This window comes from Dendroctonus ponderosae, unplaced genomic scaffold, assembly GCF_020466585.1.
Source record: "Dendroctonus ponderosae isolate FM_Combo_2020 unplaced genomic scaffold, Dpon_F_20191213v2 Dpon_F_20191213_5, whole genome shotgun sequence".
Taxonomy (NCBI): Eukaryota; Metazoa; Arthropoda; class Insecta; order Coleoptera; family Curculionidae; genus Dendroctonus; species Dendroctonus ponderosae.
In genome coordinates, this window is record NW_026018715.1 from 10,153,748 (window position 1) to 10,166,153 (window position 12,406).

General features: G+C 35.2%; 1 protein-coding gene across 6 annotated transcripts in view; it reads left to right on the forward strand.

Annotated features, from left to right (window-relative positions):
- LOC109535165 (syntaxin-1A) overlaps window positions 1-12,406 on the forward strand; it is a 47,212-nt gene that overhangs the window by 28,017 nt on the left and 6,789 nt on the right. For 3 of the 6 annotated variants that reach the window (XM_048666861.1, XM_019901023.2, XM_019901024.2), the window contains exons 4-8: window positions 3,691-3,765; window positions 4,197-4,379; window positions 4,447-4,520; window positions 5,222-5,359; window positions 7,823-7,933. In XM_048666861.1, coding sequence (XP_048522818.1) covers window positions 3,691-3,765; window positions 4,197-4,379; window positions 4,447-4,520; window positions 5,222-5,359; window positions 7,823-7,933 — 581 coding nt within the window. Of the gene's footprint in view, window positions 1-3,690; window positions 3,766-4,196; window positions 4,380-4,446; window positions 4,521-5,221; window positions 5,360-7,822; window positions 7,934-8,319; window positions 12,384-12,406 lie in introns of those variants that run through there. The other 3 variants (XM_019901026.2, XM_019901025.2, XM_019901022.2) reach the window with 3 other exon arrangements.

A 12,406-nucleotide genomic window follows, 5' to 3' on the forward strand; every position in this document is an offset into this window, starting at 1 on the left:
AAATTTCGCTTTCTGGGTCAAAACTACTCAAATTTCCTCACTCACGTTGTTACGACTGAATCGACTTTTCAATTCTCTATCCAACGATGCCAAAATGAATTCTGTGGCTCGAATGGTTCTTTAGAAACTTGGAATAAAGGCCATTTATTTATTTCTGGAATGATGTAAAAACGAGCGTTCTTGCTCATTTTGCTCAATTTCATAGTTAACAGAAGACTTAAGTTAACAGAATAGTATTTTTTCTACATAACCCCCCCCCCTGACTTTAAAGCTGGATCCGCCCCTGCTAGCATGTTGACATATTGTTAGCAGCTTTAAAGCGAATTCCCATCAGACCAAAAGACACTGTCGCAAAAATTACTTTGGTCTATATCATATCCAATAATCCTAGGATGAAAGAAAATGAGAATGCCTTCATCGATCCAGCCTGAACCCGGGTCTCACTCGTTCTCGGGAACAAGCATTTGTTAAAGTTTTATCGTCGCCAGTAATCGAGTCTGGAAATAGTTTGGAAAGTGCCAGAAAAATTCTTATTGCCATGCCAGGTGTTAAATGCGGTGCTCAAAGCCACCGCGAGTGGGCATTTATTATATAACTCCTTCAGGCAGTATTGAAGGCTTTAAAAACCCCAGTATTGAAACTTAGACATGATTTATTGAGGCTGCCGGGGTTATTTGGGGGTGAAGTCGAAAGGGCACTCATAAGCCCCAAAAGGCGGATTTTGATTGATAACAGTCTGGATGTAAAGTGTAATACAGGAACACTGGAATGGGCTGTGATTGATTTATGGGCCAAACAAGCATTTGCTTGGTCCGCCTTAATCTATACTAGTCAAACTTTATTGCCCTACTTCTGGCTAGATTTCTATAGAAATGGAAAACTTCGATGTTTATTGGACAGGAAATCTAGTCTAGTTCACTTGATCTGATGTTGGTTCTGTCGATTTCAACTGAAGACTGTTGTTTTCGGTCATTTGTTTTGCTGCTACTTCCCGAAATAGCCACTAAGATGTCGGATAGGAAGCAGTAAATAGTCACGTCTTAGAGTTTGAGATGCATTGTTTGGGAAACAGGGCACATGCTCTCGATGCGAAACTAGAACAAGGTTTATTTTGGGCAAGGTATATTTGCTTTCAAGGATTTGAATAATTCTGTCACGCTGGTTCGTTTAACAGGTTCATGCGATAGGAGAGATTAAGATAGCGCATGTGGAGCAGGTGGAGGACTTTGGAAAAATTAAAAATTCTCATAAAAATGAGAAGCTTTTAAAGGTGAATGGTCTCCACTTAAAACACTACCATATTAAACCCATAATGGCTCGCCCTTTACTAATGGTTTCCCTAAGTAATATCTCCATTTATTTTCGAATGTTGGCCTTTGAAAACCGCCAGTTGGGTGTTCTTTATTAAGCCAGCCATTCGGAAACAAAAAGCGTGCACGAAAAAATTATGCGCGATGTTAATCGTCTCTAGTTTAATATTTTTCCATGTATATGTGCGTGTCTGTAAGCGTTTACTGCGAATTTATTAGAGCAACACATTATTTGATCTTTCGCGCATAAATTGCCAGATTTCTGGAAGGTTTACGTCACCTTTGTAACGCATTCATAAGATGTGGGTCATACGACTATAAATTGTGAAAAAACGTTCCAGGTGGATTCATATTGGAAAATTGCGATGAAATTAAAGGGTATTTCGTAAGTGCACTACTCTTGTAAAGCAAAAAGTGGTGAAGTTAAAGAGAGTTCGGTTTTTGTCTCCATTGATTGAAACTAGTGAATTTTTCGGGTTTTTTACCTTTTTAGGTCTTGGAGACAAAGTATTTTTTATTCTTCATTCTTAGGGGCGTTTTGTTCGAAAGCTTTGGACTGATAATTTCAACACTTTCGAAGGTCAGGAAGAACTGATTTTCCACGACGGCCTAAAAGCCCGAAAAACGCACCAGTTTCATGCAATGGTCGCGAAAGGATTGATCAGTTTTTCTAGCAGTTTTAGTGGCAAAGTGGCGTTGACAATTTTTCGACAATTTCCCAGAATTTTGATTATGAAAAGCAAAAATACGCAAATGCTGCCAGTCGACAATATAATCTATTATCGCTTGAAACATTATCAGTGAGGCGACCCAACAAAGACATAAATTGGAAATAGGAAACCAACAAAATTCGCAGATAGCAAACAAATTTTACACGATGTACGTCCAATATTACACTGAAAATAGCCATCATTCTTTGCTGTTTGCGCCCACGCCGCCATAAAATCCCGGAATTACGTTGAATCCCATTTCGCCTACGTTATTTTCCAATGAGACGTTATATGGGGGTGGTACTTGATGATTTGCAGAGTATGTCGAATGCTAATATAAGCACATTATCTTCTGGAGTGGATTCCGGACTGTGAATGCGAATGGAATTTTCTCAACAATGACAAAGGAATATTAAAAAAGACTCTAACGGATTTAAATAAAGACGCTCTTTCAGAGCTCCGGATAGAGTGATTGATGACCGTTTGCGATGGATCAAGTTGACCTATTGTGGGTCTTTAGCATACGGTGGACTGAACGTTTTTGCGTTGGAGCAAACCGGTTCTGATCAAAATCCCTAGAGATTTATTCTTAAACGGAAATAACCATAAAAAGCAAATTGCTCTATTAAAGTCAGTCAGCATCCGAGACGAGAGAAGTCATTATTTATGGATGCTACCAAAGGAAAAATCTATCTGTGGAGGTTTTAGCTGGCTGAAACTTCCCACCGGCCTCATCGAGTAACCGAAAGGAAAACAAATTTATACCGGGCAAAACTTCAATATACGATAACATCATGTCGTTCGGCAACTTTTATTACTTTTCTAGTCTTTCCTGATTCGCAGCTCTTTACCCTTTAATAAAACGGATCTAGGGAATACTGAATAGACGGAATCTGGCCCCGTGAGAAAGACAGAAAGAGAGAGTGGCGATAAGTCAGATTCTCGTTTTCTCAAATAAAATAGGTGCCCTGGAAAATCGATTTTTAGGGGTTCTGATGGCTAATGCCCGAATTGAGAAGGTCTGGAGCAGGAAGATATTTAGTTAATGGGAGCGGAAAAGCTACTTACCAGTTCCTTGAATGATAATCTTCAAAGGCGGGGGGACAAATGAACATTCGATCTTGATAAACGTGGATTTTTTACTGAAAATTGTGAATAATGGAACTGAAAAATCATGCTCCAAATATTAAAGAACTTTAGAAAACATTTTTAAGATTGGTGATAAGGCAATTTTTGTTTTTTGCTATCATAATCTGCATGCGAGATAGATTTGGCAATCCGCAATTGCATTTTAAACCAGCTTTCGAATGTTTTCAAAAGTTCTTTAATATTTTGAGCATTATTCTTTATTCTCATTAAAAAAATCTACTTTCATCAAAATCAAATGAAAATTTGGCTTTAACCAGCTATCATTAAAGGAACTAGTAAATATGTTTTCTCTTTTCCCGTTGCTCCTGTTCCAGACCTTCTCAATTCGGGAATTAGCCATCAGAAGTTGAACGAATATTTGGCGAGTTCCGAATTTTAAGGAAGTTTTGAAACAACTTTCAGACTCCGCAAGAAATCAATTTTTCTTGCATTCTAATCTGTATGCGAGCCGCATTTCAAGAAAAAAGCGAAATTACTTTTTCTGTCTTGCAAGTATTGAACAATTTCTCTTTTTTTTCTAGAGACCAAACAGGAACTTGAGGACCTTATGAGCGATATAAAGAAATCTGCCAATAAAGTGCGCGCCAAGTTAAAGGGTATGTATTCGATAACAAGTAAAAATATTATTTATTATACATATAATTTTAATATAATTGACCATTTATCAAAGTTTGCATAAAAAATCGTTTAGCAACTAGCTGATGTTTTTAAACGCTATAAAGTTCGAATCGTTTTTCTTTAAGCAATGGGGTCCAGAAACCAAGTTTTATGCCCGTCAATAACTATTTAACATATAATAAAATATCCTGATCTGTTGACTGATGTAATCCTAGTCCTGATAAGAATATTATCTCCTGTTTGAGTTGTTAACGGTTATTGAAAAGTTACACAGTGATTTCACTGCCGATATATCAATATATGCAGCCTGATTTTCTATTATAGACAAAAATTCCTAATTGCATTGAATTAAAAAAATCAATCATAAATAAATACATTTTTATATTGATATTTGTGTTGTTGGATTTAGTGATAGAACAGGGCATAGACAATGAGGAAACGAACAACAAGAATTCCGCGGATCTCAGGATACGAAAAATCCAACAATCGACCCTATCCAGGAAATTTGTGGAGGTGATGACGGAATACAACCGGACTCAAACCGACTATCGAGAAAGGTGTAAAGCCCGGATAATGAGGCAGTTGGAAATCAGTAAGACGAAATCGCACGCATACGAGTTGCCGTAACTATATCCCCTAATTGCTTCTAATCCATTTAGCTGGCCGAACAACCACCAATGAAGAACTAGAGGAAATGTTAGAGCAGGATAATTCCGCTGTCTTTACTCAAGGTGTAAGTATTTGTCTGCCTGTTTAAAGTAAATGGGATTTGCAGATTATGCTCACAGGGCTTAAAGCTCTGGGGAAAGAAATAGAGGGAATTCCATAATGAGCTTGATCTATCGATAGATGGAAAACTATGTACTAGAGGTAGAAATTTGAAAATTTGTTCGATTTGCTGACTAAGATTTCGGTAAAAATTCAAGGTTTAAGCTTCATTTTTGGAGACCGCTAATCGTCCTTTCAAAAATCAGTTTTAGTTTCAATCAAGTTAGTTTAGTTAGCAACTTTCTCTTTTCTAACTTAAATGGGCGCTGAGCTATTAACATTTTTGTGAACGAACAAAAACTTCACGTTTTTCGACAAATTTTCATCGAAAATACAAAAATATACAGGATGTTCTATTAAAAAAAAACAAGTTGTATTTTGAATCCACGATCTCTATTGATTTAAGCTTATACATTTTCAAAATTGTACTTTTCGGTTCCTGTAGGTATATAAGCTTCAAAATATGTCGAATTTAAGCCGGTGGCATTGTCTAAGCGAAATGAACAATAATTTAGCAGCGACTTTATTCGCGGTAGACAATTTGCGCCAAATTGCCGAATTCCGCATTATTTGAAGCTGACATGTATTTTCCATAGAGCAATTTATCAGCACGTTTAATGAATGCCGTTCTCCAGTGTACTTAAGGGAACTTATTCTATATTGCAGATCATAATGGAAACGCAACAAGCCAAGCAGACCTTAGCGGATATAGAAGCCCGACACGCCGATATTATTAAATTAGAGAACTCAATTAGGGAGCTCCATGACATGTTCATGGACATGGCCATGCTGGTTGAGAATCAGGTAAATTGTCTTATTCGAGTGAAAAAAGCCGATTGATATTATGCCAAATATTTTATCTTATTTGGGCTCGACAAGTGATGAGCTTGAAACCGTTCGCAGTTTATTCAATTTAGCTGCTGCAAAGTCAATTGTTTGAATTTTCTAATAGTTTTAATCAATATTTTATGAAATATTTGTGTTTTACAGTGGCGGTTCTCCCATTAGGCCATTTTGATCATAAGTTTATATTCCTTTTTATAGACCCAAACACGTTAAATATGTATTTTGGAATCTTTCTTAGGGTGAAAGGAATCCATTGAGCTCAAAAAACACGTATGCAAAGTTTTGATTTTTGACCAAAAACTTCATATGGGGTGGAAGTCAAKTTTTTCGGAAAATGGCAAMTCGCTTAAAATGTCTCGAGTTCTACGTTATTTTGATCAAGAAGTAGCTATAAATTTAAGATGCTCATTGAAAAACACGCTRGCTGCTTCAAATTCGAAGTAATTGGCGYTTTYGGTCCATTTTRAGCGAATTTTGCTCAGTCGCGAACTTTAACCGACGATATCTTCCYTATTATATACTCAAGMGTCATCCATACGCATACGACAGTTTATTAAGRCCCAAGGAATCCACTGCGCTCAAGAAACACGCATGCAAAATTTTTATTTTTGACCGCGAATTTCATCAGGGATGGAGATTGATTTTTCGAAAAATTGCAAGTTTCTTAAAACATCTCGAATTCTACGTTATTTTTATCAAAAATAACGATAMATTTAAGGTGCTCATTGAAAAASAMGTTAGAAGCTTCAAATTCGAAATAATTGACATTTTTGGTCTATTTTAAGCGATTTTTAATCTGTCGTGAAATTTAACYGATGATATCTCCTTTATTATAAGCTTTAAGCATCATACATACKCACATTTGGGAGTTTCTGAAGGCCAAAGGAATTCTTTGAGCTCAAAGAACACACATGTGAAATTTTTATTTTTGACCGAAAATTTTCTAATTTGTASAGTTCGATTTCTTTTTCGAAAAATTGCAAGTCTTTTAATATGTGTCGAATTCTACGTTATTTTCATTAAAAAAAAATARCKATAAATTACACGCGCTCATTGAAAACCACGCTAGTAGCTTCAAATTCAAAATAATTCACATTTTYCGTTGATTTTAAGCGAWTTTTRATCAGTCGCGAACTTTAACCCAAGATCCCTTATTATAAACTCAAACATSATACATGCTCATATTGGGAAGTTTTTTTAAGGCGGAAGGAACCCATTGAGCTCAGAAAACCCGCATGCGAAARTGCAGAAAAAAATATYAAGTTTCTTCAAATGTACTGAAGTAAACTGAAATTTGGCAAACAATTTGAGTTTAAGACTTAAGTAAAGTTGGAAGACAAAAAACGYWATTTTTGCAAACATCCTTATTTTTATCCAGTAAGTTGCTATCGGACAACTAYGCGTTATGTTGATTTTTTAAATGTAGGTATTTTTAAAATTCACGCCCCGAAGWATTTACCATGAGCCGCCACTGTATTGCCACTCAATCATTTGTTGAGCCTCAAAAACTAGTCATAAGTATAGGATTTTTTGTCAATTTAGCAGAAAAAGTTGATTTTTCCGAGTTCTTACGGAGCCTTTCGAGAGATCATTTTCGCCTTGTGCATGCCACATTATTCTTCCGGGTTTCTCTTAATTGTATGATTAACATTTCGATCACTCATTCAGTTAACTGCAGCGGTGTTTAAGTATGTGGTTTGATACATATTATTTAGGCTCTTTCTACTTTTAGTTGAACTAATTTATAGTATTCTAAATAATGAATCCATTTAAAACATGATTTGTTGTGCAATTTTAATGAATATCTCTTAAGTTTCTAGCGATAAAGGTAAAATTAAATTCGTGATTTTCTTATTAAGTCAAGCAGGTTTCAAATATCACTTACACAGAGGAATAATTATGCTTTCGCCATTCAAAAATTGCATGTTTGGTGCTATTTCGATTAATGTACTTGATTAATTAAAGTGCATGATAATAACACATCTAACACAACTATTGTATGGTAGATGCCTATGAGTTTCACATTTAAAGCATACGCCGTATTAAAAAAAAACTTACGTTTTATTGTGCAAAGTGTATTAAATCACAAAATCTCCCGCTTGTTTAAGGAAACGAAGGCATTGAAAAAGTCTGTATGACGAACTTTTTTATTTAAAACCTCATAACAGATTTTTGTATGTAAGCACATAAAATCTTTTATGTTTGCAAAATAATGTTTTTGTCAAAAACAACTTGTTAATACTTGAGAGGAGACAAATAAAACTACTAGTTTTGGTCGCGAGCTACTCAATTATCCCTGTAGGTGCAACTATGGCGTCTACTGTATAAAGATTATCATTTGTAGTGGAATTAACCAATATTAGTGAAATGCATTTTGTACTCTAACTAACCGCATCTCTTTCATGGTTCTTCATCTCATAGGGGGAAATGATTGATCGTATTGAGTTCCATGTAGAACATGCCGTGGACTATGTCCAAACGGCTACTCAAGATACCAAAAAGGCTCTGCGGTATCAGAGTCGTGCCCGACGGGTGAGTCGTACCTTAGAAACTAGACCTTAGTACTGTGTAAAAATTGCTTTTTAATTTTTTATTATTTTTGTTTCGCTTCCTTTTTGTCCTTTGTCACCTTTGCGTTCCCGTTTTTGTCGTTCGACTTTGTTTGGTATTTTCTGATAAATGGGCTTGTGTTGCACCCACTAAATGTACTGATACTATTAACTGTTACTACTAACTATACTTTGTGTGCCCTTTGTCACTTACATGTGTTACTCGGTGTTGTACATAATCACTGTCGTTTTGCGTGTATATTTTCTGCGGTGGTGGCTCGATTTTGTTCCCTTTTGCCAATGTTTCCATCAATTTTCCACCTTCCCATCTCCCATGTGTTTCCCCACTCGATACTCTCCCAAACACAGGGTGAACTGGTGGATCGGATCGAATACCAGGTCGAAACTACACAAAATCACGTGGCTGAAGGCCATCAACAGCTCAAGACTGCACAAGAATACCAAAGCAAAGCGAGGAAGGTAAGCGATTCGCGATTCAGATTGCTGGATAGTGAGTGGGCCCCGATGGAGAAAACCTCCCGATATTTCAATTCATCATTATTAGAAATGATTCATGAACGAAGTTGAATTTTCCTGGCATTTAACTCATTGATCAGCTACACGAAAGTATGCTGGATGCATGGAAGTGTGTAAGTGGTTTAAAGTGATGGGAATAATCGATTTGTACTTGTAATCGAGATGATTTAATCGAATGATTTAGTCRAATTAATCCAGTATTCATGTAAAAAGTCGTTTGAGTTGTTTGCCAATTGGATTTMMTTTATTGAATYTTTTTCAAGRCAAAATAATGAACRCTTGAAAGTTCACGCAAATYGCTGAAAATAGCTTAACAAGCTAGAAGAAAGAATGTTTTGATTTATTAGAAGCTAAAATAACTTGATGGCGTTGAATAGATTAGAGCGTCTGCAAAGCTTTTCAGACTCTAACATTTTTTTATGCGATGGGATGCTTCTTCATTTTTTTAATAACTTTAGAAAAAATATGGCAATCCTGGTTTAGTACATCCAAAGTACTTTGAAGCTTTKCAACTTTGCACACCATTCAKATAAAGACGAAACGACAAAACATTACCGATTTACATACGCCCTCTTTCAGCGCATTCGATTTTTTCCATCTCCAGTTATTTTTCWTTAAATGCGCGATACTGAGCTCGTTTTTTTGGATACTACTATTCCAAATTTTCTGTCGAATTTCCATAGATTTTGGAAACTACTTTGCCCTTACATATTCAGCAATCTAAACGCCCACCCCGTTACGGAAAACATTCCTATACTCTCGTTTCAACACTTCCTTTCAATAGCGGGTTGTTTTCACCCCAAATTCATGTCATTTACTCATACATTTTGATGTCCGAACTAATTTTTGTTCGATCTCAAATGAGAAAACAACCCGTTATTTTCTAGCAACTTCAGCATTGTAGCTTAAAGCCATCACCATATTTGTAATGTTTTGGAATGGTGACCTGATTTACACCAGCATTGGTTCTTAATCAGATATTCAACAGGAGTTTAACTCTTCCTGGTGCAAAGACATGGCAGTTGGTGAAAGTTGGGTCTTTTCCTAAGTTGAAAATGAGTTTGGAAGTCAAAAGCGGTTTAATTTTATAGGCCCATTTTCAACTTAGTTTTTGGAAGGCAATTCCGTTTTGGTTTTGGTTGTGCATTCGTTTTATTTGTACTCTATTTGGTAAATTACTCACACCAAAAATTATTTTAAGTCCAAAGAATCATTGACTCTAATATGTGAATGGTTTTGCTGATGATTAATTTGCCAAAAAGCCGATTTTCAGGTATTTTACTCAGTTCTTATCATAATTATTATTTTATTTTTTCCAGAAAAAGATCTTCATTATCATTTGTCTAATAATACTTCTCATAGTACTTATAGCCATTTTGGCATCAACGCTGTCGCCCTAAGGGATTTTCGCAATACATGTAAATTCAGGACAAATAATAAATTTATGTTTAGAGGATAGTTTGGTTGAGCGCCCTTAGTTGAGATGCAAATTTGCGATGCAGTATTTACCAAGCTTTCCAACCAAATAAACACAGTTTTGATTAAATTTACTTTTAAAAAAATCATCGTGAATGAGATGGTTTTTTTGGATAAAAAGTTATCTAGCTTCAATTGTGATAAATACTGCATTACAGCATTACGGCATATTCTTTAAAAGTCTGTGAATTAAAATGGCTTTTATTAACTGAATTAGTGAGGCTGGAACCTTGAACTTGCTGTAATGAATTATTTTTCTACATACTATTAACCAGAGTTTATTATCACACCGACAAAACTGCCTGTATTAATATATAGTTTAGGAATTAATGGATTAATTACATAATGAAACATTAATGGAAACCCGCTGTTACAAGTCACGACTCCTTCGTTCGTCCTCTATGAATGTTCGCTTTGTCTTTTTGCATAGAGAATGAACGACAAGTTTTTGCCATTGAATTTCCCATTAAACTAAAGGGGCAATTTGAAATATTAGCCATTTTAATAGAAGTTGTACATATCTACTTACTATAGTTTAGATGGTATTTTCCCTTATTTCTCTATTAGTTAGTTATTTATTCTGATCTGGAAAGGTTCTACGAGATTAGTCTGTACATGTGGATTTCATTTAATGTGAAAATTTTCAATGCGCAACAGTTCGTTGCGGAGTTATAAAGCTATCGAACATTCTTCCATAAAGTGTAAGTACTTTTTAGTCATCTTCAGTGAGAACTTTAAAAATGTTCACTCGATTTTCTATTAGGTACATGTGCGTAGTATGCAGAAATCTTCAAACGACGCTTTTCGTGATAGAATGTCGTGTTTTTCGAGGTGGTTAATCCTCTTTGCCAACCATTTCAGTTGAGTCGAAACACCAGAAATGTAAGCAATAAATATCGATAGATATCTAAGGAACATTGCTTGATATCGTCCTTCAATTCGCTGCAAAATGACGGTACTTTTGCCTGAAGTGAAAAGCCTAATTTTTAATAATGTAAATATGTGCGATTTTTGCTTTACAAACCAAATTACGAAAAAGTAACTCTGTCGCTTCCGTTGCAAAATCGTCACTTTCGTTTGGGGCCGGTAGGATTATTGCCTTTACATTTGTTAATTTCTGGGCTTGTTTGCAGCTAAATACTGTGGATTGATCAGTGTGTGTTTTTTCATGTAGAACCGAGTGGAGTAAAATCAACAATTTTCACTCGATAATGACTTTCCAACGAGAAAAGTTCAGCGGTAAAATCGATCATGTTCATCTTTACCCGTATCTACATTTACCGCACTCGATTCTATACAAAGTGACAAAGAAAGATCGAAACCTCGTTTGTATTTAATAAAGTTGATTTGTTTCTAGGTTTAACAGTCAGTAGTAATAACTGTTTGCGCTTCCAAACGGTTTAAGGTCAATTTTGTTATCCATGCGAGCCCCCGAGGAAATGTTGGGAGCGTTCGAGCCTTAAATCAGTTTTTTATTTAACAAAACGTAGAGTTTAATTAGGAGTTTTTGAAGATTACTCGCCATATTTTTGCCGGAACTTCATTCATCATGCTGGTTATCGTTTTCAATGATTTGTTGATGTTAAGTTGAACCGGTCTAACGCAAAAAAAATCCCATATAATCGTTTTCTCAATGTTAATACCAAGAGCTGTTGTGCAAAGGGATGCAAATCGACTCTTGGTATTAGTAGAAACACTAGATTTTTCTGTGTCACTGATAGCAAGTGTTACCTATTAGAACAGTATTTACATTGAATAAATATCTCTTGTAAAGAATAGATTTTGACCGTTTGCGTGATTTTCTTCAAGGATAGTTTTGAGTTTAATAAAAACGAATACAAATTAATAGTCCTAGTGATACTGTTCACCTTCATATCTATACGTTATGTTGAACTGTGATTTTTTAGACGACAGGAATAACTGTGTGATAGATCATTTTATGCATCTCATTTGGTTAGTTGCAGTTGTTTTGCAATACTCATAATATATTCAAGTTCTCCATGTTAGACATAGAGTTTAATGTAAAATTTTGATGTTCGAGACGGTAGTTTACTGTTTACCGCACGTAGTGAAAGATGTGAAAAATATATATTGACATACAATGTGATTCAATGCCGAGTCAATTTAGAATAACGTAGGGCTAAGTTAAGGATAAGTAATGTTTGAATGTTTCGACACAATTCAATACAAAAAAATGGTAAATTGCTGTCTTGGGAATAGTTTAGAGTACATGTTATTGAGTCCATACAGTTTTATTCCTTCTGAAATGTGCATTTACTTTCCAGGCCAAAGTTTTGTTTTTCGTCTTATAATTAATTGTTTATTAACTTTTAATTGATATATGTATATAGTTTTAGAGCCTGCACATATTGATAAACATACTATTTATTATTAATTATTATTACATTTTTCTTTTGCAACTTTTTAGTTTTATTAGAAATTT